The 27,155-nt window shown below is 36.7% G+C and overlaps 3 protein-coding genes across 4 annotated transcripts; all 3 read left to right on the top strand.

The window, feature by feature from the left end:
• The first annotated feature begins 3,834 nt into the window (after positions 1-3,834).
• LOC117636388 (retinoblastoma-related protein-like) lies at positions 3,835-14,696 on the top strand. 2 transcript variants are annotated; one of them, XM_034370863.1, is made up of 20 exons: positions 3,835-4,133; positions 4,707-4,804; positions 4,895-5,024; positions 5,215-5,319; positions 5,467-5,600; positions 5,727-5,823; positions 5,947-5,993; positions 9,293-9,491; positions 9,758-9,824; positions 10,012-10,191; positions 10,292-10,485; positions 10,618-11,488; positions 11,671-11,803; positions 12,006-12,078; positions 12,289-12,465; positions 12,551-12,670; positions 12,743-12,887; positions 13,004-13,116; positions 14,059-14,174; positions 14,253-14,696. In XM_034370863.1, the coding sequence occupies exons 2-20, from the start codon at positions 4,707-4,709 to the stop codon at positions 14,407-14,409; spliced, it is 3,156 nt and encodes a 1,051-aa protein (XP_034226754.1). In that variant the 5' UTR covers positions 3,835-4,133; the 3' UTR covers positions 14,410-14,696. The 2 variants fall into 2 exon arrangements, with proteins under 2 accessions (XP_034226754.1, XP_034226755.1); XM_034370864.1 differs by lacking the exon at positions 3,835-4,133 and having other exon boundaries at positions 4,891-5,024; positions 14,253-14,409.
• A 1,209-nt stretch (positions 14,697-15,905) lies between these two features.
• LOC117636390 (SH3 domain-containing protein 2) lies at positions 15,906-20,293 on the top strand. Its single transcript, XM_034370865.1, has 10 exons — positions 15,906-16,132; positions 17,082-17,204; positions 17,289-17,358; positions 17,452-17,603; positions 18,424-18,525; positions 18,712-18,912; positions 19,038-19,100; positions 19,231-19,383; positions 19,492-19,566; positions 19,972-20,293. The coding sequence occupies exons 1-10, from the start codon at positions 16,073-16,075 to the stop codon at positions 20,086-20,088; spliced, it is 1,116 nt and encodes a 371-aa protein (XP_034226756.1). The 5' UTR covers positions 15,906-16,072; the 3' UTR covers positions 20,089-20,293.
• A 2,608-nt stretch (positions 20,294-22,901) lies between these two features.
• On the top strand, positions 22,902-23,739 carry LOC117638027 (cysteine-rich repeat secretory protein 38-like). The gene has a single exon (XM_034373111.1). The coding sequence runs from the start codon at positions 22,908-22,910 to the stop codon at positions 23,637-23,639; it is 732 nt and encodes a 243-aa protein (XP_034229002.1). The 5' UTR covers positions 22,902-22,907; the 3' UTR covers positions 23,640-23,739.
• Positions 23,740-27,155: the final 3,416 nt, after the last annotated feature.

The following is a 27,155-nucleotide window of genomic DNA, read 5'->3' as shown; positions in this document are numbered from 1 at the left end:
AGGCTTGGTTTTGCAGCACAACACTCTAACAAGAAAATAAAAACATAAGGTACTGGGCTTGTGTTTGTGGGCCGAGCTTTCATAAGCTTAAAAGGGCTGGGTTGGGCTTTAAACACATAAGCCCAAGCCCAGCCCATTGAACAACTGGCTGGGTCAGCCCATGAACCGTAACGGGCCAAGTCGGGCCTTTTTTTAGATGGGCCGGGTAGGCCCCCAACAGCCCATGAAGTTGCGGCCCTAATGATGACCTCTATCTCAGATCTCATCTCAGCCTCTACACACTCCCTCTCATCTCTTTGTATCTCTGTCTCTCTTCTCTCTCTTCGTGAAAATCAAGCTTACCAACAATGGTCACAACCACGCCCTAGCCATGCAGAGAGAATGTGTAGATGGTGAAGTTCGCAAAGCAAGCCGAGCGCTACGAAGAGATGGTGGAGTTCGTTGATAAGTTCTTGGCCTCCATGATCAGTGAATAATTACATATTATTTTATACCCTTATAGCTTATGATTTCGTTATGTTTTTGAGTTAAACTTGTGCTTTTAATCATTTTTGTGTTTGTTTTAGTGTATAAGGTAGGTATATCTAGGATGAAAGCTTACAGGGCAAAGGCAGAGGCGATTCGAATGATTGAAGGATTAGTTGCTGAGCAATATGCCATGCTCTGGGATTATTGCCATGAGCTGGAAGACAAAAACCCTGGCTCCACAACAAAGATGCAATGTGAGTTTATTGATGGTGAAACTGTTTTCAAGCGTTTGTACATTTGTTTAGAACCATTAAAGAGAGGGTTTAAGATGAATTGTAGGCCTTTTATTGGGTTAGATGCCTACCATTTAAAAGGGGTATATGGTGGACAATTGCTTACAGCAGTTGGGATCGATCCCAATAATGAGACTTGGGTGCTAGCATATGTTGTGGTTGAGATGGAAACAAAGGAGTCATGGACATGGTTCATTGATCTGTTGGCCAAGGATGTGGACATTGTTAATTCCCATGGATGAGCCTTTATATCTGACAAGCAAAAAAGATTGCCTGGTGCATTTGAAGACATTGTGCCTAATGTTGAGACAAGATTCTGTGTGAGGCACCTTTGGGATAACTTCAAATGGAAGTAATGAGGACCTTAGATAACAATGCATGGGAGTGGCTTGCTGAGAAGCCACCAACACAATGGACTAAGTCTCATTTCAAAACACATATTAAGTGTGATATGCTGTAGAATAACTTGTGTGAAAGCTTCAACAATAGTATCAAGACAGCAAGGGACAAGCCAATTATCACAATGCTAGAGATGATCAAGTGCTTGTTGATGAGAAGGATCCAGTGGAGGAGGGACAAGATGAGCAGTTAGCCTCATCAAATATGCAAGAACATTTTTTACCATGTCCAACAGAAAAAGTTAGAAGCATGTAATTGTACTATGCAGTGGTCTGGTGGTCCTAAATATCAAGTAGATGCAGGAAGAGGTGACCAATATGTGGTGGATTTGGATAATCACACTTATTCTTGCAGAAAGTGGGACTTGTCAGGCATTCTTTGTGCTCATGGAATTGCTGCCATACATTACAAAGGAGGTAAAGCTGTGGAGGATTATGTGCATTCATACTACAGTAAAGACGGTTACATGGCCCTCTATAACAATCTCATTATGCCAATTAATGGATCATAGCTATGGGAGAAGACCAACTATACAGTAATAAAGCCACCAACCTACACTAGACAACCTGGAAGACTTAGAAAGGTGAGGATAAAAGGAGCTGAAGAGAGAACAGATAAGACTGGGAAAAAATGGTTGGAAAGACAAGGAATGCAAATGAGGTGTAGTATTTGTAGCTCAACTGGCCATAACAAAACTACTCACCATCAGAATCTACCTCAAAAGGAAAAACCCCTATCAAGGGGTAAAGGAAGACCAAGAAAAATACTTAACCAAGACCCTGCAGTTGTTGCTGTGAGTGCCTATTTTTATTGCTAGCCTATTGATGAAATGTTGTGTTGTTTCTTCCTTAAAATGGAAAAGCTATTTTATTGTTTTATTGTTTGAAGCTGAAAGTGTTTTTTCTCTGTAGGATGAAGCAAAAGCAGTTACAAGAGTTAGGAGAAAGCTTGCATATGCAAGGGCAAAGGATGCTGCTGCTGCAAAGAAGGCTGCACTAAATGCTTCCCAGCCAAATGCAGCTAAAACTGCTGGAATAGGATTAAGAGCATCCAAGAGACAGATAACATAGGCTCTTACTTCTTAGTTCTTAGTTTATGAAAATTCCATTTTATTTTGAACTAGTACAACTTTTGGTTTTGTGATGTGGCTTAATAAGTTTACTTTTGGTAGCTGCTTTATTGTATTCCAAGAAACAGACCTTTCATACACATACATAAACATCTTTCATACAACTTGACATGGGAAATTACAAGAAACAGATCTTTCATACACATACAGCACTTTGATTTTCCAAAATGTCTCACAAATGGCCACAAAAAACATCACCCAAGTCTTCTAAGTTCTAGACCATAAAATGTAAGTGCTAATTTCACATTCTTGGAAGATCCAGAGTCTCTCCATTTAAGTACTAGCATTCCCAACAACACAATCAAAAAAATTCAAGAACCCAGAACACTTGCTCGTAGAAATCTTTGTGCTTTCAAGGTAGGTCCAACCTCTTTTTTCAATTTTCAATTTTCCTCTTTTTCCTTACGTAATCGTTTCAATAGTCCACATATCACAATCTTGGACCTTTCGCATACCTATAGATCATACCATTCAAAGAATGCATAACCTCTTCTTACCCCATAATTGACGCCGCCCCAAAATCTTCTCCTAGGGTTGTTGTCAGTCTAGGACGTCGTCAAATGACATTGATTGCCGCAGTAACAAATGGGCTGGCCCACTTCTCATCTTCGATTTGCCGACATCATCGATCTTGTCGACATCGTCTTCTTCGATTTGGAACATGGGCAATCACTTCTGTCGATTTGGGGCTTAGATATGAGTGAGGGCTTAGATATGGAGCTTGATTTGGGGTTTTTTTTGTTTTTTTTTTGTTTTTTGTTTTTTGTTTTTTTTTTCGAATTAGAAAAGCCATGTGTTGTTTTGGGTGCGAAAACCAGGGACATGAGATGCCGAAAATGCCCTTAAAAAATCATCCAGCTAGACACCACGTAGGCAGATAACAGATTTCTTGACGGTCTCGCTAACGGAGCGGGCAATATGTAGGTTTTCCGTGACGTTGAGTATATACTCGTAAATGTCCCTAAAATCGAGTATGAACTTGTAAATGACCATATAGGTTGGGGGTTTACTGTAGTTTACATAATAAAAAGAAAGTGCTGCTAAACGAGCCCTAAAATTAACTGAGTACACCCTATAATCTAAGTTAACCCTAATATTTTAATAAAATGTAAAATTAACTAAGTACACCCTATTTAACTACCAAAAATAGCCCTAGTACACACTCTAATACCATTCATAAATTAGGTTTCTCTTTTTACATGAATTTGTGCCCTCTTTTCAGATTTTGGGTTTCGTCAAAATCTTTAATTTTGTAATATCCTAAACTAGTACTCGCGGCGTTATTTGTGAGCACCAAGTAATACGAAAACTTTTCTATGTCTGATAAGTGTTGAATATAGTGAGTAAGGTATATTGATTAAAATTTTATTTGTTTCACAATTCAATATATTTTTTTTCTGTTATTTTATATTAGGGTAAATTAGTAATTCAATAAATAGTTTAGTAGTAATGTGATTTTAAGGTTCGTTTAACAGCACTCTAAAAAAAGCTTCATTTGCTTAATAGTGTTCTCAATCTCAAGTTCGAATCCCATTCCACTCATCTGGTTTAGACTAGAAAACAAAACAAAATCCGTTTAAAATCCAGGTCAATCCAGGTCAAATTCGCCTCCCTCTCAGTGTCACTCTCATCCCTGATCGCAGACCGCCATCGCCCCAAATCCCTAATTTTGATTTCCTCAACCCCAAATCTCTCGTTTCCTCTGGATAGACGTATCTCTCTCTCTCTCTCTCTCTCTCTCTCTCTCTCTCTCTCTCTCTCAAACTCTGTCTTTATCGTTCGCTGATATCTTCTCTCCACTCTCGACTTTATAGGAGCTCTCTCGGCTGAGCACTACCCATCAGGTGCTCTTTCCCTTGTCCCCTTTTTCCTTATTTCGTCTTCTAATTTTTTTTTTAAATGTTGTACGGATATCATGCGATTTTCTCCTCTCAATTGTTCTAATTCTGCTGCTGCTTGTGTCTTCTTATTGATTTATTTATTTGTTTTTCTCCGTGATTTTCACGAGTCTTTTTGTGTTGAATTTGTGGTGTTGGTTTCATTTATTCTTTGTGTATTAACTCCCCATCCGCAATTTGCTTGTTCTGTTTAAATTTGATTTAGATGCGGTTGAAAATTGAGAATTTGACTCATATGTGAATTTGGATGGCCATCTCATATGAGAACTCATGTGTTTCTGGTATCAAAGATTCTGTCTTTGAAGTCTTTGAAAGAAACCATCGCTATGATCGTAATTCTTTGACCTTCCATTTGCTGAGATTCCTTCATTGTTTGTGTAATTAAAGAAATGATTCTGCTTGTTCTATAATAGTAAAGAACATAGTAATAAATTCTGCTTGTTGCTATTATATAATTAATCAAATTTGATTGTATGTTTTTAATTTCTTTCTAACGTAAAATTATTATGTTTCATATAGATGGATCCTTTTGATAGTGCTGAAGGTGGAGGTACAGAATCTGCAAATAATGTGCAAGAATCTGCTCCTTCTAACCCTATAGACCCTGTAGCAGTTTGGTAAGAGGTGTAGAAATTAGCGCTTGAAATTAATTTTTATTTTATTTTATTTTATTTTTTGTAAATTTGATTTTGGCTTGGTTCAGCTAGGGTTTATATGAGTCCACCTGCTTTGGTGAAGATGGAAGATGCTAACCCCAAAGTTTTAGCTTCCAAGAATTCAAATTCCGAAAGCATAGATTCAGACCCCATCCAAGCTCGATTTAATGATTTGTGCAAGGTTGCCACTTTGCCCCCATTTTTACTGTAATTGAATGTATCCTTCTGTTGTTTCTTATTGTAAATGTCATTTTATTTGTAAAATTTGGTTTATAAACTGTACTTTTGTTTACTTTTAGAATTTCTTTCTTTGTTTCCATAGTCATTTCTTGATTTGTGTTCCTGTGAATATATATGGCTTCTAATTTCAGAATGGATTGTCGTTGGATGAGAATGCTTACACGCAAGCTATGAAGCTGTTCAAAGAAACCAAACATCTATTAATTTCAAATGCATCGGCTATTGAAAACGGAACAGTATGTGTTTTTATCAATTTTCCATTGTATAGTCAATAATAATGTTATTTTGAAATAAGGTCTGAGGTGATATCTTTTAGGATCTTTTTGCTGGGACATTTGCTTGAATCTGAATTTTTTGTAACTTAAATGCATTTTTCTGTACAGCCTGAAGAAGCAGAACAGTTCTGGTTTGCCTTTGTTTTGTACTCCGTGAAAACTTTGAGTGAGAATAATTCACAGATGAGCTCTGATGATAATGGATTTTCTCTCTTCCAAATTTTGAGAGCTGTGAAGCTGAAGTATGTTGTTTGCCCATCTGTTTTTTTAAAAATAATTTTTAATTTTTTTAAATAAATTTGTTTACTTAGCTTACAGTTAGATGCTCGTAAATTCTTGTCATCTTCTATTTTTCTGGTGTTTTACAGCATTGTAGATTTTTTCAAGGAGCTTCCTCAGTTTGTTGTTAAGGCCGGTCCAGTTTTGAGTAATTTTTATGGCATAGATTGGGAAAACAAACTTGAGGTATTGACTTGTCAGAGAGTTAGTTTATGCTTGAAAAGGACTCTGTTTTTATGTGTTTTGACATTCTGTTTTCTTGAAGTTACTTGACCCTTTGCTCATGAGTTTGAGTTCTTAATTTATTAGGCAAAAGAGTTGCAGGCAAATTTTGAGTACTTGAGCCTGTTATGCAAGTGAGTGTCCTTTCTTCTGCACCATTGTTCCTTATGTATTATTATGGCTGATCGTTCAAGAATTTTCTCTCTCTTTAAAATTTTGCATTATCTTGTGTAAGATCTCTATACTTAGGATTTAGACCTTGATGAAACTAAAATAGCGGTATTGCATGTGTGGTGATGCCAGATATGAAAAGTGATGGCTTGACATGTCTAATTTTTTATTAGGCTGTAATGGAAATTGGTTGCAAGACTGAAATTGATTAGAATTAATGTTGATTACAAAAGGAATGATGATGCAGGGCAGCGGCTATAAGCTGCTGCCCCAGCGACCCAAACATACCCAAAATACAGAGAATAGAAGGATCAAGCAGTAGAATTGAAGTTGGAACGAAGATAATTGAGTTCTAGGGCAAAATCCCAACGGGAACTCTATAGATTAACGTCTGAAATTATATTCATCAACAAAACTAAATACAAGAGTCTCTTAATAGCCTATTTATACTAGAATACAAAAAACCTAATTGGCACAGGAAAGTAAAAACCTAAACAGGAAATTAAACCAAATCCTAGTAAGAATAGGAAAACAAAAGAAGTAACTAATAATTTAAAGTAAATAGAACCCTAGCCCAATTGACTGACGAGCCTAAGTAATCTTGGAGAGCTTCGTAGATGCTCCTGCATCAAACTCCCCAGGTTGGAAGAGACTCGTCCTCGAGTCTAAACTGTTATCAACGAAGACTCCATGAGGAACTTGAAACTGAATTCTTCCTTTCCAAACAAAGAGGTATGTTGAATATGCTCCATGAGAAGCTTGAAACTTTTTGAATATCGAACCGCTCTTGAATACTTATGTTTATTTTCTTGCATCAATTCCACCGGATTGTATAGAATTCGTCCTCGAATTCCAACCTTTTGCTGAAAACTGACCAAACACAACCTCCACTTACATAAACTGTCTATAGAACTTTGGCCTTGAAATTGAACCTTCCCACTCCAAAGATATAGATACTTAGAATATTTAAGCCTTCTAGAACAATTCAAGTTATGTACTGTATACAACCTCGCAGCCCAAAAACTGTTCAATCCAAAAGCCATTAGATTGACACGATCAACGAAGTTTTTGGCAATCTTCAAAACAAAAGCATCAACTCCAAGAAAATCAACATACTCAGAAGTATCACAAGAAGTCATCTCATCTCTAATGGTTCCTTCAAGACTTTCTTGTATCACCTTGCCTTCAAACTTGTATGGATTGTGTTCCTGCAAAAGTTCAGACCCAACCTTCTCTTGATCCACCGCCTTCAAGATTACACTAGATTCATCTTGCTTACTCTCACCATATACATTGTCAAAATCAAAACTTTTCTCCACCTCAAAACAAATTTCACAATCGTCTTCTAAACAACGATCAAATACGGAAGGAATATCTAAATTTAGGGAACTAACTGAAGAATTAGAGCGAACCGCTCCTTCCAATCCACCTCTATCACCATCATCATGGTTTCCAGCTTCATGGAAGGGGTTTACCTTTTCTTCAAAGTCATCCTTACGACTTCCTTCCGGTATGTCTTAAGGGTTCGCGGTTGCGTTCCGGAATCTCCATATAGGCATCCGCGTGCTCCTATCGTTGGAGGGCTTGCACCACTCTTGACAACTCTTCCATCATACGCCACATCTCAGCCATCTCTGGGTGTTGGGCTTGGTTCCCTCGTCCACGACCTCTAGCACGTCCAATCATGGTGTGGAGCAAGGATTAACTCAGGCTCTAATACCAATTTGATGCAGGGCAGCGGCTATAAGCTGCTGTCCAGCGACCCAAACGTACCCAAAATACAGAGAATAGAAGGATAAAGCAGTAGAATCGAAGTTGGAACGAAGATAATTGAGTTCTAGGGCAAAATCCCAACAGGAATTCTATAGACTAACGTCTGAAATTATATTCATCAACAAAACTAAATACAAGAGTCTCTTAATAGCCTATTTATACCAGAATATAGAAAACCTAATTGACACAGGAAAGTAAAAACCTGAACAGGAAATTAAACCAAATCCTAGTAAGAATAGGAAAACAAAAGAAGTGACTAATAATTTAAAGTAAATAGAACCCTAGCCCAATTGACTGATGGGCCTAAGTAATCTTAGAGAGCTTCGTAGATGCTCCTGCATCAAATGAGAAAAGAAATCTGTAATGCAGCTTCTTTGATATCTTCACTTAATTATTTCAGGTTGACTAATTTGCCCCAGAACTAAGATGTTGATCTCATCCTTGTTATGTGTCAAAAACCTTTTTACAAAGTGTGCAGTGTTAAAAACAACCTGGTTTTTTATGTTATGTTATGAAATACTATGCCTCCAGTTTAGTGCTGAGGTTTATAAATTAATTCATGCTACCATCAAGTGGTTGTCACTGAATGCTATAGTACATGAAATTAATTTGAGTACTGAAGATTGAACTTGATGCTAGGCAGGCTGCTTTAGTGATTTATTAAGCTTCATTCTTGATTTCTAGAGAACACATTGAGTTGTGAGCGGTATGGACTTCTTATACTTTAGAACTTAGTAGCTGAGTATGGTATTGATACCTATTACGATTTTGTTACTCTGTAACATGCTACATATCTTTAGAAATCTGGGTTACATTAGACTTACTGTCTACCTTTTGATCTATTTTCCTGTCATTTGGGTTCATTGAAAGAAGAATTAAAAAATAGGAAATGAATGTATCCTAGAGTAGTGCTTTTGGTTTATCTTTTGGATAGTTGACTACATGGTTGAAATCTGTTGTACATCATGCAACATCACAGTTGGTAAATGTGTAGTGTAAACCTATGGAGGACCCCCTTTTTTTCTTCTGTCTATTCAATTGCAGTTTCATGAACTTTTAATGGATATGTTAAAATCACTAAGCACCTACAGAGGTGTGTTTCCCTGCTTACCCATCTAAATCTTGCAGGGGCATAGTATCTCTTTGCAGTCTGTGGCAATCCATTTTTTTGCATGCTTCGCATCGCACTAATTTTTAGCAGAAAATTAACATTATATGGATGAAAACTTACCATTAATTTGATTTCCATTTAATTCAGACCAGATTACTAATTGCATTGAGATGATCCAAGGGACATCCGCAGCATAATTTCATTCTTATTCTTTGTGAACTATTTTTAGTGCTACCTCATTTTAGGCGGAGGTCATGTTGGATGTTTCATTGTATGCATAATAAATATGCTTCATTGTACTTTGTCTACGAATTTGCTTTCACTTATATGAAGGTTTTAAGCTAATAGAGTCGTATCATAAAAATTCAATGCTTCAAGGTACTACAAACGTGTATACCGAGAGGTCTTCTTGACAAGTGATGTAAATGCCGATAAGCAGTCAGCTGTTGCCAGAGGAACTGGTTATGTGTCGGAGTATCATCGTTTTGGATGGTTGCTGTTTTTGGCCCTTCGTGTACATGTATTCAGCCGATTTAAAGACCTGTTGACTTGTGCAAATGGCTTGGTTGCCATATTGGTCAGTTGCATTTCTGTATTACTTCAATTAGTTGGTGATATTAGGATGGCAGTCAGTTACTTGAAATGTCAAACATAATATCAATTTCCATTTTACAATAAACAAGAAATACGTTGCCTCAAGAAGTGTGAAAACATTACATTACATTACATTATGTATGTACACACACACACACACACATACGTATCAACCCATATACACATATACTTTTTGGCTTTATACATGAACATGTATTTTTTCTTACTGCATGGTTTTCGTTTTTACAGGCAATTTTAATTATTCATGTTCCTGTTTGCTTCAGAAAATTCAACATCCATGATTCAACACACTTTGGTAATATTTCACTTGGCTTATATAGACTTTGTATTATATGATTTCCTTTTCAAGGAAGGATGTTCAATTTTTGAAACTTGCTTCGTCTTTTGTTCATTTCCCCCATACTTTTTCCCTCTATTGTTTTGGGGTGGGTTTACATTTTGGCATTCTTCATCGGAGCTGATTTGGTTAGTGTCCAATTCAGTTAAGAAAGGCAGCAAAGGCGTGGACCTGCTTGCGTCCCTTTGCAACATTTATGACACTTCAGAAGATGAGTTGAGAAAAACAATGGAAATGGCTAATGCTTTAATAGCGGACATTTTGAAGAAGAAGCCCTGTTCAGCGTCTGAGTGTAGAAATAAAAATCTAGAGAATATGGATCCAGGTTTCTTTGAGAATTTTCTCCTATGTACAGTGTTTGATACAAATCTCTTTTTCCTTTGTCATTTATCAATGATTCTGAGATCTGATCCTGTTTAATGCAGATGGTTTGACCTACTTTGAAGGTCTTATGGAGGAACCATCATTGTCATCCAGTTTAGATATTCTAGAAAAGGATTACGATGATGCAATTCGGAGTAAGGGTGAACTTGATGAGAGAGTCTTCATCAACGAAGAAGATAGCTTACTTGGTTCTGGTAGCTTTTCTGGGGGATCCATGAATTTATCCGGTGTGAAGGTATGCTTTTAATAAATAGTACCATTGAGGTCCTTATGTGTGGTATTGTCAATGTTCTTCTTTGTTTCTTCCATTGGTTCCATTTTGTGTAGAGGGAGTTTGTTGATGGTTTTATATATTCTGTTATGTTAGAGGAAATTTGATTCTATAGCCTCCCCAACAAAGCCAATTGCAAGTCCACTGTCTCCCCATCACACTCCTGCATCTCATGTTAATGGTGGTTCTAATTCAAAGATGGTAGCCACACCAGTGAGCACTGCAATGACAACTGCAAAGTGGCTTCGGACCTTTATTTCTCCACTTCCGTCGAAACCCTCAGCCAAGCTAGAGGGGTTCCTGGCATTGTGTGATAGGGATGTTACCAATGATGTGGTATGCAGGGCACAAGTCATATTGGAGGTTATATTTCCAAGTAGTGCCTTGGGAGAACGATTTGTAACTGGTAGCCTGCAAAGTGCTGACCTCATGGACAACATCTGGGCAGAACAACGAAGATTGGAAGCACTCAAACTTTATTATAGAGTTTTGGAGGCAATCTGTAGGGCAGAGGCTCAAATACTGCATGCTACTAATTTGACCTCTTTATTAACCAATGAGAGGTTCCATAGATGCATGCTAGCCTGCTCTGCTGAGTTAGTCCTGGCAACACATAAGACTGTCACAATGTTGTTTCCAGCAGTATTGGAGAGGACAGGTATTACAGCTTTTGATCTTAGCAAGGTGATAGAGAGCTTCATTAGACATGAGGAATCTCTTCCAAGAGAATTAAGACGACACTTGAATTCATTGGAAGAACGACTTTTGGAGAGCATGGTATGGGAAAAGGGTTCCTCGATGTATAATTCTTTGACTGTTGCAAGACCTGCCCTCTCAGCAGAAATAAATCGTCTTGAGTTATTAGCAGAACCCATGCCATCTTTGGATGCAATCGCCATGCGTATTAACTTCTCTTGTGGAGGGTTGCCTCCAGCACCTTCTTTACAGAAGCATGAGAATTCACCAGGTATTTACTTTATATATATATATATATGTGTGTGTGTGTAAACATCTTAACTCTGAAGTTGTAATGCAGTCCCTCAATTTGGACGTCTAAGTCCATGGACATTGGAAATGGATTTCTATCCTCTTAGTGGCAGATGCTATCCTCTTAGTGGTGATTTCGTCTTTTTTTTTGTTAATTTTCAGGTCAGAATGGAGATATCAGGTCTCCAAAGATGGAGCAGAATTCCTTTACATCTCCTGTGAAAGATCGTTTTCAGGCCTTAAGTAACCTTAAGTCAAATCTGCCAGCCCCCCCTTTACAGTCTGCATTTGCCAGGTATCAGTCTCCGATCCCTGGAACTAATAAATTTAATTTCTCTGTAGCAACTGACATGTGCTATGCATGTGGTTAAGTTGGTGACAATATCAGTCGTGGACCAGTTGGTAGTGAGCCACTGGTCCGTCTCTCTGAAATCTTGACAATTGCTGCTTTGCTTTTTTCCTTCTTGGTATTATACTTCTGAAATTCCAATGTGCAGTCCAACACGGCCAAATCCGGGAGGTGGAGGGGAAACATGTGCAGAAACTGGAATTAGTATTTTCTTTAGCAAGGTGCGAGGGAGTTTCCAAGAAAATAGTTTTCTTTTTATTTTTCCGGTAAATAATCAGAGGATCTGCCTGAATGAACAGGATGTGTGTTGTAGATATTAGTTCATACCAGTGAAGATCTGTTTGTTTGGCATGTTTAGCCACTTGACCTTATAATTCTACTTTATTAGGATTTATCCTCTGCTTTATACATGGTGCATTTCTTGTATTTAGATAATCAAGCTGGCGGCTGTCAGAATCAATGGTATGGTTGAAAGGATGCAACTGTCTCAGCAGATCAGAGAGAATGTTTATCGTCTCTTTCAACAAATCCTTGTTCAACGGACATCTCTCTTTTTTAACCGCCACATCGACCAGATTATTCTTTGTTGTTTTTATGGAGTTGCAAAGGTGTGATATTACTTCTGACAGTTTTACGGGATGCTGTTAAATAATTATCTTCTTTTCTTACTCATCCACTGTTTTCTGGTTGCAGATTTCTCAACTTAATTTAACATTTAGGCAAATCTTATACAACTATACAAAGCAACCACAATATAAACCGCAAGTTTTTCGAAGTGTGTTTGTTAATTGGCCTTCAGCACGCCGCAATGGGGTATCATGCCTAAACTTTACTGTTTGTTAGTTTTCTGGATAGATCCCAACCCTTCTCATGTTTTGGAAACAGAGGCCAGCACAGGAACACATTGAAATCATACCATTTTACAATGAAATATTCATTCCTTCTGTGAAATCTCTGCTAGTCGAGGTTGGACCAGGTCCAACAACTACAAGAGATAGCATAGTTCCTGAAGCAAACAATGACAATGATGGTATGCGTTTGCTAAAACGTACATGTAACTGCCACAATTTATTTCCTTTTTTTTTTTGGGAATATTCTTCTCCATCATTTCCTAATAAGCCCAATTTTTTTTAACTGGTCAATTAGCTCAATGTCCTGGATCACCTAAAGTATCCAGCTTTCCAAGTCTCCCTGATATGTCTCCAAAGAAAGTATCTGCAGCACACAATGTTTATGTCTCTCCATTGCGATCATTTAAGGTACTTGTTTAGTTGTTTAGGTTTTTTGCCTTTATTTTATTATTTTGTTTACTTTTTTTGTCAACATGTTGATTCCCATATATGAATTGCCTCTTAGAATTGAAGAAGCCATTCTTAACGCAAGGTTGCGGTTAAATATTTACTATGTGTTAATCACCAACTTATTTAACATAACTAATTTTATATTACTTTAATCTTGAATATCTCAGCAGTCTTTGATGGGTCCATGTTATGTTATTTATTTTTTATTTTTTATAGTGTTGAACATTTGATGTGTTGGCTTCATATTCCTTTTCTTTTATTTAATTTCGAAGCCCATTGGCCTGATACAATCCCATGCAATATATATCCCCGATATACCATTGCTTTTGGCTGATAGCTTTTTGCTTATTTTAGAGGATTTTGCTGTATGTTGCATGCCTAAATTCTCTCTGTGATCCTACTTTACGAGTGTCTAGAGTGGGCTGGCTTAGGTATTATGACTCTCTCAATTTGGTGGAGACCAAGGTTTCTTTCTCTTTTTCTACCTTCAAGTTCTAGTTTGTAGGATTAAGTACCAAACATGCATGAACTTGGATAATGCAAGATACAGTACGATTTAAATATGCAAGTGCGATCATATGAATCTTTGTTAATTCCATCTTAGTCAGTATAGTTCAATTTGTATACAAAATTGATCTTATTAGTGAAGAAAATAATTAGAGTTGAAATATCTGATAGAATATATAGAATAATATCAAGATATGTCAAACTATATCTATATGAACTGAATGGTTACTTGATCTTGCTATGGGCTTTTAGTGAAGCTCAGTGACGTATCAGCCAATCGTTTAACTCATGCAAATTTGTGAGGTTAAAAGAAAAAACATCACATGCATCCTTTGGCGATACTTTACTCGAAGAAACTTCGTGCCTGTGCATCTAATTTTGAACTTTCTGCAGATGGATGCTTTGATCTCGCATAGCACAAAAAGCTATTATGCTTGTGTTGGGGAGTGTACCGTTGCGTATCAGAGCCCTTCGAAAGATCTCACTGCCATCAACAACCGCTTGAATGGGTATTCTATTAGTTCAAACCAATGTAATTTTTTTTGCCAAATTAATGATTTCCTCTGATGCATCATTCCGTTTTTCAGTACGCGAAAGCTCAGAGGCACTCTCAACTTTGACAATGTTGACGTAGGCTTGGTCAGTGATTCTATGGTGGTCAACAGCCTCTACCTTCAGAATCAAAATGGAAGTTGTGCATCCTCATCAGGTGCACCGGTGAAAACTGAGCAACAGGACTCATAATTCAACTCAACGGCTCTATGTATAGTTATAGTTTTCCAGTTTGTAAATCTAGTATTTTGATTCTTCATAGTTCTGTACATTTCTGTTTATGACACGGAAGTGCTGGTGCTGAATGGGCGGGTTAGGTAGAATGGCCACCAAAAAACCCCGTTTCCCATTTACTCACGTATGTTAGGTAGGACCTTTTTCCTCGGCTTTCTAGGGTTCAAGTAATTGTATCGAGATTCTCCTTCTGCAGGTGTATCTTTCCACCTGAGTTGTAAATGTTAATTCCAATTTACACTGAATCAAGTGTCCAACTAGCAATTGGTAGAAAAATTACCAATTCAAAGCCTCACCTGCCAATTGCAATGTACAATAACGGCTTACGGTTGGAACATCGGATTAGTAAGCTAATGCCCGATTGAAAGTCTTGATGCCAATTGCAATTCACAATATATGACTCGTCCAAATATAATTTTATTGTGAGTTACATTGTATCCTGGCTATTAAGCATTGTCATTCGCTGAAATGATGGTATCATTGTAATCACCCCATTTCAATGAGGTATAGATCCTTAACTTGTAATATTTAATATCCGGTTTGAAGTTGTAATGTAAATGGTTATTATAACTAAAAGAAGTGAAAATCTTAGCTTGGCAAGCGAAATTAGGGGAATCTCATAAAATAAAACTGAGGAAAATAATCTAGGTTATGAAACTTGAAAAGAGAAATATTAATAAATAATAAAAAAGGAAGTGTGGATGTTGCTAATTAAATTCACTAATGAACTTCTCTTCTCTTCTGAATTAGGTGTATGTAGATATAATTTCCCCCATATAAATACCCCTATCAGCGATCTCACACACCGGTTATAACTATGCCCTTGTATAACTTAATTGAGGAACAATGGTGAGGGAACCGATACCAGTGTCTAACTGTTGACCTAAATCTATTATCTATTATCTAGTAACTATTAGCTTTTGTGTAATTTGAGTTAAGTAAAGAATAAACCATACATTGTAGAGATAGGCTCAGCCAAGTTGGTTAGAGGATGTACTCCTCACTCTACACCTGAGTTCGAATCTCTCTCTTTGTAATTAGAATTATATTAAAATAAATAAAAAAGAACCAAAGTCCTTTAATTTGGGAATCATGGTGTAATGGAGTAGAACCCACATTGGCGTAGTTGATCAATCACAAGAAATATAATTTTCCGAAGTATCGAGATAAGTTTTCTGAATTGAATAGTATGAAGCATATAGGTTAACCTTGAAGATCATTCGTGAAAAAATAAAAATAAAACCTCAAGTGACACAACAAAGAAATAAATTTTTTTTTTGGGTGAAACAAACAAAGAAAAATCTTAAAGAAGAAATCTGATAATTTTGTAAATCCATGGACGTCTTGTGATAAAATTAGTTTTGCAAATTTAAAACAATAAAAACGCGTTTTAAAAACTAAAAAAAGAAAGAAAAAGAAAATACATAAATTTCAGTTCAAATAGGTGAAATGTCTCTGCAGAGGACCAACAGCTCAGACAGCTCCTCCAAAGTAAAGTTCCTGACATTATTTGAAAACCAGCATTTCTCTCTCTCTCTCTCTCTCTCTCTCTCTCTCTCTTTCGTACAAAGTCCATTGGTCGAGAACCAAAATCTGGGCAGATTTGGCCCTTCAGTCGTGAATGGACGCTATCAGAAAGCAAGCCACCAGGCTTCGCGAACAGGTCGCTAGGCAACAACAGGTACTTTCATACCAATCCTAATCCTACCAGATCGAATTTTATTTAATCTCTTTCAATATCTGCACACTATTCTGAATCCGTATTTGATTTTTCTTATTTTAACCAATTTCCCCTTGATTTAGCTCGACTTTCTTTTTCTTTGTTGGTGAAATTTGCAATCTTGTTCTGCATGTAATGCATTATCTTCGTTGGGTTTGTGATTTTCGATTTGTTTCACATTGTATGATCCAACACAATGCATTTGCTTTTCAAAGTCATAAACCTTTTTATGAATTTTAATGATTGACATTTGATGTGCAACATAAGAGTGTAACACATAATTGAGGAGAGGCGATATTAATTGTGTTCTAGCGGCCTTAACTGGTGAATTTCTCGGGGATATTCTTGGCATTTGATGGCTAATCTTGGAAATTTTATTGGGTGAATTGAGAAATTGGTCTGTGGAAGATTGCAAAAAGAATACATGGGTAGAACAAAGATGTATATTTGTTTGTCCATTTGCCTTAACAAATTAGAGCCTGCAGTGTGTTACGGATACAGGTCAGGCTTGTTCATCCAATGAAAAGTAAAAGTTTTACATAGATATACTCCCTTAAAAGAAATGGATAATCAGTTAAATTAAGGTATGGTTTCACTCAAAAATTTCAATAGAAATTTGCCATTTGAGAAGTTTTGCCAACGAATGTGTTAAGGGATTTCAGTTTCTGCTGTAACTTTGTTCTCCATGTCTTGAAAAGTATATGGTGCATCTTCAACTACATTCCCTTAATTTGAAGCTCCTATTAATTTACATCCCTCTCTGTTATTAATAATGTTTTCTTTCTTTTTTTATTGAATAAAATTACATGGCTAAATTAGATTGCATTCTTGCAATAACAAAGGTTTACTTACATTTCAATTTTTATTTGAGCAAAACCAATCATTCTGACTACATTGGGCTTTACTTCAGGCTGTCCTCAAGCAGTTTGGAGCTGGAGGATATGGAGGTTCAGATAATTTAGTTACTGATGAGGCAGAACTCCTGCGGCATCAGAAACTTGAGAGGCTTTACATATCAACACGTGCTGGCAAGGTTGCCTACTACCTTTGTTGCCTCATCTAATTTCAATTCAATTTGTTTGACCTTTGCTTATATAAATTTTAATTCATGTTTTAGCATTATCAAAGGGATATTGTTCGTGGTGTGGAGGGATATATTGTCACTGGGTCCAAACAAGTTGAAATAGGTGAGTTAGTAAAATTTTATGTCATTTGTCAAGCTCATACGTAATTGTTTAAGGACTAAGTTTTATAATAAAAACTGTAACCTTATTGAATAGGAACAAAGTTGTCAGAAGATAGCAGGAAATATGGTGATGGAAATACATGTACTAGTGGTAGTACATTATCAAGAGCTTCATTAAGCTATGGGCTAGCTCGTGCTCAAATGGAGAAGGAGCGGGGGAATCTATTGAAAGCTCTTGGCACACAGGTGTGTCAAATTTTCTTCATTTAAACTCGAAATTTTATAGATACGACTTACATGAGCAATATGTGTTTCTGAATGCTCTTCAGTCTGTGGTGGAAGGACTTATACATTTGCATATTTATGTTGTAGTTACTTTGCATGATAAACTGTAGTTACTTTGCATGATAAACTGTAATTGGCCTTTTCCTTATGAGACAAGTGAAGGGATGTGGATTCAGATATACAATTTTGCCTCATCTTCTATGTTCAAGTTTGTGACAACAGTGAACACAAGTTGTGGCATCCTGAGCTTTGCAAACATTATGTAGAAACTTATGGAAAACTAAGAATTAAAATTGAAGGTTATGTTGTGTGTACTTGAATTATACCAGACATGATATAACAAGTCATTTCTCTTGTGGCATAGCTTACAGCATTCCTTATAGCGGGATCATATATTAACATAATGTTGAGTTTACGGTACTTCAAGTACAATTTCATCAGAAGTTATCTCAGTTCACTAAAACCTCAAGCCATACCATACTATAAATTGAGAGCCGAGGATCATATATCTTGTTTAGACTGTGGTTCTCTTAGTATAAATTCCCCTAGGCCCTCCAAAGTTAATCCCAGAAGGCATTGCAATTTTGATAACTGACTTTTAGGCCCACTATATTATGACATTGATATTTGCTTAAAAGATTTTTATTTTGTGCTCAGCTTTTTATTTCAGTTATCCTTTACTTTTTGAAGACCATTGTAGGATTTAATTTCAATTAGTTTCTTCGTTCTTGATACTACCAGAGGTTAATGCGGGTGATATGGTGTTTAAAATTGTTATTAGGTGGCAGAGCCATTAAGAGCGATGGTAATGGGGGCCCCATTGGAGGATGCTCGGCATCTTGCTCAACGTTATGATAGAATGCGACAAGAAGCTGAAGCTCAGGTATCTTTAATTTGTGTTTACCAGGGACTATCTGAGTGTTTTATTCTCACAACAGCAGTATTTTAGACTGGAAAGCATTGTGAGTCTAGTGATATACCTCATATTTATACAATTGGTGACAGCTAAATTGATCAATTGATTTTCTTTTACAAGTATGTCATTGTGCGTTCTTTTGAACCTAGACAGGCTATTGAAGTTTCCAAACGCCAAGTAAAAGTGAGGGAAACACCAGGAAATGCAGAGAATGTTATGAAACTGGAAGCTGCAGAGTCAAAGCTGCAAGATCTGAAGTCAAATATGGGAATATTAGGGAAGGAAGCTGCTGCAGCAATGGCAGCTGTTGAGGCTCAACAACAGAGGTTGACTCTCCAGCGCCTCATTGCTATGGTAGTACAAGTTCTCTCAAAATATACTATGAGTTAAATATGTTAAGTATCAGTAAATCTTTGGCCGAGATGTATGGGGTATTAGTGTTTAAACTTTCTTCTTGTCAACTTTGTTCTGGATTGAAGGTTGAGGCAGAACGTACTTATCATCAGAGGATCCTGCAGATACTCGATCAACTTGAAGGAGAGGTAAGCAGTCATGCTACAACAAAAACCCCCCCCCCCCCCCCCCCTCTATTTTTCTGAGTTACAGCAAAGTCCAACTTTTGATTTTTGCATCAATTGATGATTTTATGTAATCTTTTTCTGATATTGATAGATGGTATCAGAACGACAACGAATTGAAGCGCCTCCTAGCCCTACTGTTGATAACACCATGCCTCCACCCCCACCTTATGAAGAAGTTAATGGCATATATGCTTCTCAAACACATAATGGATCGTCAGACATCATGAATTACTTCTTAGGGGAGGTTAGTACTGAATGAAAGTTTTACATTCTTATTGCTTAAATGATGCAACACTTGAAGGCTGTTCAATATGTGTACGCTCATTTGTGTTTATTTGTCAATTTATTGCAGGTTATGTTTACATATCAAGCGGTATCCGACGTGGAGCTCAGTTTGTCAGTTGGAGACTATGTAGTTGTGCGAAAGGTTTATAACTTTCTGAGATACTATACTTCAGCTACATTAAATTTGAATTAGGGGTAGCCCAGGGCTTGGATTTGGACTAACCCAAGATCTAATCTAAATAGAAAAATGGGACCAATCTATTGTTGTATTTAATTGTGATAATTAATATATTTCAACTGGATCCACTTTAGGTTGCTGGGTTGACAGCAACAATTAGATATAGTCCAGCTGGTTTTTGCCAGGCTTAAACTGTGTTGTATTTCGGGTTGCCTGTTATCTGAGGCAAGTCATTGAATCCAGGTTGCAGATTGCAGCCCAGTTCCTTTATTTTAAAGAAAGGCCATGTCATATTCCTTCAAGTATTGTTTTGGCTCATAACTGATGATGGGAATGCTTAGCTTGATTTGTATTTTGTTCTTTCAACAGGTGACAAACAATGGTTGGGCAGAAGGTGAATGCAAAGGCAGGGCAGGCTGGTTCCCATTTGGATACATTGAAAGAAGGGAACGAGTACTTGCAAGCAAGGTGGCAGAAGTGTTCTAAAGTTTGTGCATGGGTTGGATTATGAGCAGAGTGTTTTTTCTTTTCTTTTCTGTGTATGTTTTTTTTTAAAATCTAATTGTACTCAACGATGGAGCATGCGGCATTCGAATAGAAGAACAACGTGTATCCTCTCCCTTTTGAAGTGATGTATGTAGATACTAAATTCATTCTATCTATTGATTGATGAGCAACGTTTTTTTTTTTTTTTTTAAATTTAAAATATGGTATATCCTTCTCTACCTTTCCTTTCTCTTGTTTGTTATATTCAACAAATGACGATCACTTTGAATTCTTCGCTCCATATCATTGTTCTTATTAATCTCAGTTTTCTCTTGTTTCTGTGTTTTTGTTCGTTTATAAATGGCTTTTCAAAACAGACTGAAATTCATGGCCAAATCGAGCAGAGTGCCCATGAGTCAAAATGTCCTTGCCAAGGTTAATTTTTTATTTGATCATAGGGTACTTGAAACAGATTTCTAGAAGTCCACAGAAAAATTATTTCCAATTGCCTGAACTGAGAAGCAAGAATTTTATAAGAAATATTTTTTTCAGTAATATCATCATGACTCTTAAGTCATGTGCAGTAGCAATACCAAATCAAGTACCACAAGTTGCGGGGTCCTCACGTAGTATTTATATAAGGAAAACATTAGGTCTCATACATGTCATGCAATCGAATTTGACGGATTTATTGACGGACTTTACGGTATGAGGCAATGTGATATGAAAAAAGTGAGTATGAGAGGCCAGTTGAGTCAAAATCACTTTTAAACGGCAAAGTGAGATTTGGGACATCTTTTTAGAGGGCACGAAGTCTTTACACAATTCTGGAGCTTGTCCAATTGACCATACCATGAAGGTCCATTGTCCAAGCCCTTGACACAATTCTGGAGCCCTTGCAAACAGAGTTTCAAAAGCAACTCATTTTCAACTTGCCTCCGAAGCAATTTGGCAATTTCCAATCATAATCCGGTTGACCCGCACACTTGTGGAAAATGACTCAATCTTCACCTTTTTTGACGACAAAAAAATAAATCCAAGAACTCTTTTTTGTAGAATGCACCATGCACCTATATTCAATTCTCTCATTCTTAAATATAGTTTCAATAAAAAAATAATATTAAATTTATCAATTCAAAAATTTAATATTATTTCTTTAATCTTCATTTTCTGGTCAGGTTCTTGATTTTTACATAACTAGTAAGTTTTTTTTCTAGACATGACGTGCGCTCTTTCTTAAAAAACGCCCGTGTTCAAAAACCTCATATCTAACTCACGAATGGTTAATCGCTTAGAATGTAGGCCCTAAAGCCCAAAAATTAATACTTAAAATAAAAAATCGAAGCTCTAAAAAATATCATTCCATACCTTAAATAATCAATTCTATCAATAAATGGAAATAAAATGGAATAAAAATGGCGCATAAGTGAGATCGCCCGTCCTTAAAAGAAAGAACGAACGTCCATCTTAAAACAACTAGCATACAGGCCGAAAGAAAAAATAGTATATAATGTACGTAGTCTATCTAGAACAGTTCAATCGCATATTAACCCTAATGAATTCTTTAGTGCGCATGCAACTTGACCTAGTCTTCCACTGAAAAAGTAGCAAATGCTGATTAAATTCTCTGATAATAGATGTACGACATCCAATTAGCACACAAAGCTTCACACACTTCATAAATTTCCAACAAAAGAAAAAATCACACTCAATTAATAAATCAATTTTCGAAGACCACCTAGTAGAATGCTTTGAAAATGTGAAATTGTAGACATTTTGATAAGCTTGAATTCTTCTTCAACATCATTTCTGGAAAACTTTATCCACAACAAGAAGAAGAGAACCTTATATTGGGTGGGTAAGACTTCTGACTAGATCCCAAAATTTTTAGAAACTTCCCATATATGTATATATAGTGTGTTCATGGATAGAACAATTTAAACCCATTTTGAGCTTCATAAATCAAACATGCTGTTCTCCAAATCAATCCCTCTTTCACTAAAACAAAAATAACAACAGTCATTATTATTTGGTAAACAAAAATGGCAACAGTCATTATTATTTAGTGATATTTGTTGGGGTTACTAAATCAGCAAATGTCACCAAATAATGGTGACTGTTGCCACTTCTTTTTTATAGTGCGCTTAGACATTAGTCATAGAAAACTTGTTTTTGTTATCAATTTGCCCAAAGAAGCTTAAGTATGAGTACTTTAAAAAGGCAATTATCATACCAAATTATGGTTCCTTTACTGTAAGGGCAGCGCTCACGAAGCTCTTTGCTGTGCATCAATCACACAACTATTGTAATTTTTGCTCGCGACATCGCCGCGGCAAAGGGCCAGGCCATTCACTTGGTTTTGGGCATGGAGGAACTTTAGCGTATAGAAGTTTGAACAACAAATTCAAGTTGGCACCATATGAACTAGTAGCAGTGTAGTTTTCTGGGCTGAAACAAAAATGGTACAGTAATGGCTGAATGGTGGAGGAAACAATGTTTCTTGGTCTTCTGTTCATTTTTCGTCGAAATATATTCTCCCACTCCCACACAAGCAATATCCTTTAATTTTTCGTGGCCAGCTTGAATTCGTCTTTCAACATCATTTGTGGAAGCTTCCTCCACAACAAGTCAAAACCCCATAACCAGGCTTGTCATAGTCTGTGGGTAAGACTTTTGACTAGATCCCAATTTAAAATAGTCAGCAATTTCAACTCCGACCGGCCATGACAGATATTTTTAGAAACCTCCCATATGTGTATATATATTGTGTTCATGGATAGAACAATTTAAACCCAATTTTTGAGTCTCATAAATCCATCATGATATTCTTCAAATCAATCCCTCTTTGTTTCTTGGTCCTCTGTTTTTTCCACCATTCAGCCATTGGTGCTTCCCCACTTAAGCATTTTTGTTTCAGCCCAGAAAACTACACTGCTGATAGTTCATACGGTGCCAACTTGAATTTGTTGTTCAATATTTTATACACAAAAGTTCCTCCTTCTGGCTTTGGCCTTGGTTCAACTGGCCATGCCCAAAACCAAGTGAATGGCCTGGCCCTTTGCCGTGGCGATGTCTCGAGACAAAACTGCAATACTTGTGTGATTGGTGCAAGCAAAGAGCTTCGTGAGCGTTGCCCTTATAGTAAAGGAGCCATAGTTTGGTATGATCATTGCCTCTTAAAGTACTCAGACGTGAACTTCTTTGGGCAAATTGATAACAAAAACAAGTTCTCTATGACAAACGTCCAAGCGGTAGAGAATAATCCCACACTATTCAATGAGAAAGTACATGAATTGTTAAGTGGGTTATCTAATGAAGCCTCCGATGCTAATCCAAAGTTTTATGCTACCGGCGAGGTACAACTCGATACATTCACAACGTTATATGGTATTGCTCAATGCACGAGGGACCTCTCTAACGTTAATTGTAAGAAATGTCTTGATGTTGCAATAAGTGAACTGCCAAACTGTTGTGATGCAAAACGAGGTGGGCGTGTTGTAGGTGGGAGTTGCAATGTTGGATTCGAACTTTACCCCATTGTTGGTACTTAGCTAGATCATAGTTACTGTAAATAAATAAAAAATTTGTAATTGGATCAGTGTATTATTATATATGCTACAAATAAATGAAGGCTGGTAGCTTATTGCCTAATTTAATTTGTCCAACCAGCTCATTCTATGATCTAGATATATTTCCGTAGAACCCTTGAGCTGATCTGCAATTTTTATTTTCGTTATTTGATGCAGATTGTTAATTACTAGAATATCCCTGAGGTAAAGAAATATATCAAATAAGTTAAAGATATCTGGTTAGATAAGAAAAATGCAATATTCCCAGCTCAAAACGACAATAAATCAACAAGGTCACAAGCTGCGACCTCTGGCAGAGCTGGTGCTTGAGGCTCAACAAATTGTTCCATCTGAGCCTTTAACTCTTGCAACATACTTCTAGTTTCCATGGCCTCCTTACGTAGAGTATCAATCTCCAGTTGCTGCTTTTCCACAAGAATCTCTGCAGCAGCAACCCTGTCACGTAAGGCAAACATCTCATTTTGGTCATCATGAATATCATGATGATCATGATCTGTTTTCATTGACAGTGATGTGGCATTAGGGCGAAAGAAAGAAGTGAAGTGAGAAACATTTAATAGACTTATTGAAGCTTCGGGAAGAATTAGGGTCATTCTTGCTGGGTGTAGTTTCTGCAGGATCTATATCGCTTGTGATGGTGTTTTCTTTGTTACAAAATTTCACTTTAGAGTACAATCCCAGTCTAATTGCTGTGCTCAGTTTTGTAAGGCCTGGTGGCAATGGAGGGCTTAATGCATTAATTTCCGAGTTTGATTCTCCATCAGTGGAGCTCTCAAAGCTTACATATGTCTCATGCAGCTGTTGGGCGCCTTCCTCTTGGAAATTTTCTAGGGTTGTTGAGGAAGAGGAGGATTCTTCAAATATGGGACTTAATGTCTCTGACATGATGGTTTTCCGAATGTACTCTGCTGATCAAGGCAAGAGATGCACAATTAATATCAACCTAAAATAAATAAATATATAAAAAACCATATGGTAAGAGCAAGTTTTCGAGAATTTCATTACCTTTGAATTAATCTTGATGCCAAAAAGATGCTGCAGAGTTTTACAAGGACAAGCCCCTTTAGTTCTACACTCTCATGAGTGTTTCTTGATCCCTTTATATACAGATTAGGTGGTTCTTGAGAGGTTTTCTCTCAATCACCATGTATGAATGATTTGAGGGTTTTTTTAAATTTATATATATATTTATTTAATTTATAACAAAGAAATTAATTAATAATGCACAACTTGAAATAGAGTAGAAATTTAGTGTGCATGTCCTAGATTGAGAGAACAATCGGAGCTGTACGAGGTTGGCAGTTTTATTGGTAACTTCACCCATGCAAACAACGTTTGAACCATTATGAAATTGCTAAACACTAGGAACAAATACCAGTTATAACAAAGTATTGAAGAAAACAAAAAAGAGAAATTAAGTAGCTGGCCCCAAAACCGTTTTGGTTCGTCAAAATTTGGTCCTATCCTCCACTTCAACCATGTCCAAACACTTCATTGGCCTCATCATTTACCTCCCTTCTAATGGATAGATTTAGATAAGTATATAGTCCTAGCATCAGAAACTCTGATAGCAGTTAGGCCATTTAAGACGTCTCTAATTGTTATGAACATGGTCTAATACAATGGAAAAGGGGCTTGGTTTGTATACTAGTGGTCTCAAGTTCGAACTCTCGTGACATATTGAAAGTGTGTGTGTGTGAGAAACCCCACTCCCACTGTAGTTTAGATTATCACTTGTATTAAAGAAAAAGAAAAGAAAAAAAAGACATCTCTAATTGGTTTTAGCATTTGAGTGTCATTAATAGGTGTTGGGTTTTTATAGAACACAAGAGTGATTTTATTTATTCAACAATAGATGAGTACAAGGCTTATTGGCCTTCAACAACTAGAAACTGTTTACTAGGCTTATTGGCCTATTCACTCTTTTGCTGGCTAATTGGCCTTTTCAATCTTGGCTTATTGCTCGAGACTGGACAGCTGTAGTTTTCAGCTTACTTCTTACATCTTTGTTCAAGGTAACAAGCCTATACACGTATAGGAGAGTCACCGACTTTGTATATAGCTATGTCGGTTTATTATACTACAAAATCTTGATTATTTTTTACTACAACATGCTTTTGATATCATTATACTTTGGAGTTACCGACTTTGTTGAGTCGGTTTGTTCATTTCTCAACTATTCTAGATTATTCTAGATTCAACTGTGCATTACTTTTTAACAATAGGCTTCATTTTGTTTTCTTTAGTTAGATTTTCATTCATTAAATTCGAGATTTTTTTATTTTTTATTTAAGAATTATTCAGTGTCACATTGAATTTTAGTTTTGTTCTCGTGTGGGAGCAAAAATTAAGCTAGTCCAGTTGGTTTTGGGTACAGCAAAACTGTATATTTCGGATTGCCTGTTACCTGAGGCAAGTCATTGTTGGAGCATGAAATTTTAGATCCTCCAACAAGTAATTTTTTATTTCCATGTTGAGAAGCCGAACACCATCTTTCATTATCACCATTGAGTGAGGAGGGGGTACCTGTAAGAAAACTCTCCGACGTTCAAGTAAGTGTTCGTTCATGAATACCGCAATAGAATCAATCGTAACTCCCTCCCCCTATGCTGGGGGATTAGTTAGCCTTTTATAGCCACTGAACCCTTGGACTCCAAGTCCCATATCCTTATTTATCTCCATGCTCAATGGTAGTGGATATCCTGTTATTTGATTCACTCTACTCTATAAATTTAGGGTTCATAAAAAATCGCTTGTTATGTGGGCCTTAATTTTTGCTCCCACAGTCATTGAATCGAGGTTGCAGATTGCAGCCTAGTTCCTTTATTTGCGTATATTTCTTCTTCTTCTGGTGAACAAATAAAACTACTTAAAAGAAGAAAGAAGGGCCATGTCATATGCCTACATGTAGCATTTTGGTTCACAACTCATGATGGGAATGCTTAGCTTGATTTGTATTTTCTTCTTTCAACATGTGACAAACAATGGTGAATGCAAAGGCAGAGCAGGCTGGTTCCCATTTGTATACATTGAAAGATGGGAACGAGTACTTGCAAGCATGGTGGCTGAAGTAAGTTTGTGTGTGGGTTGGATTATAAGCAGTTTTTTTTTTTCTTTTCTTTTCTTTTCAGATGAGTTTCTGAATGATTTGATTTGATTTGCTTGCCAATGCCTCCAAATTTCCTTGTCAAGCAACATGAAATAAAAAATAGTATATAACGGAGTTACTAGTCTATCTAGAACTGTTCAGTCGCACCAAGCCTAATGAGCTTTGATCCCACGACTCTGTCATATTATGCATAGCCATTTCAATTTCTGTCGTGTGGGAAACTGGACCTAGTCTTCCACTCAAAAGTAGCACATGCTAATTTTCTGATGTACATGACAACCAACGAGCACACCAAAGAAAAAAAAAATTCACAATATATAATTTAATTTTCCATGTGAAATTTTAGACATTTCACATTTAATTATGAA

Source organism: Prunus dulcis, chromosome 8 (assembly GCF_902201215.1).
Source record: "Prunus dulcis chromosome 8, ALMONDv2, whole genome shotgun sequence".
In the NCBI taxonomy this organism is placed as follows: Eukaryota; Viridiplantae; Streptophyta; class Magnoliopsida; order Rosales; family Rosaceae; genus Prunus; species Prunus dulcis.
The sequence above is the reverse complement of the archived record's forward strand: the minus strand, read 5'-3'. Positions and strand labels throughout refer to the sequence as shown.

Coding starts and splice junctions, on each gene's coding strand:
- LOC117636388 (XM_034370863.1), top strand. CDS start 4,707: ATGGATCCTTTTGATAGTGCTGAAGGTGGAGGTACAGAATCTGCAAAT. Junction 4,805..4,894: donor ATAGACCCTGTAGCAGTTTG/GTAAGAGGTGTA, acceptor TGGTTCAGCTAG/GGTTTATATGAGTCCACCTG. Junction 12,079..12,288: donor TTAGTATTTTCTTTAGCAAG/GTGCGAGGGAGT, acceptor TCTTGTATTTAG/ATAATCAAGCTGGCGGCTGT.
- LOC117638027 (XM_034373111.1), top strand. CDS start 22,908: ATGATATTCTTCAAATCAATCCCTCTTTGTTTCTTGGTCCTCTGTTTT.
- LOC117636390 (XM_034370865.1), top strand. CDS start 16,073: ATGGACGCTATCAGAAAGCAAGCCACCAGGCTTCGCGAACAGGTCGCT. Junction 18,526..18,711: donor GACAAGAAGCTGAAGCTCAG/GTATCTTTAATT, acceptor GAACCTAGACAG/GCTATTGAAGTTTCCAAACG. Junction 18,913..19,037: donor TCCAGCGCCTCATTGCTATG/GTAGTACAAGTT, acceptor TCTGGATTGAAG/GTTGAGGCAGAACGTACTTA.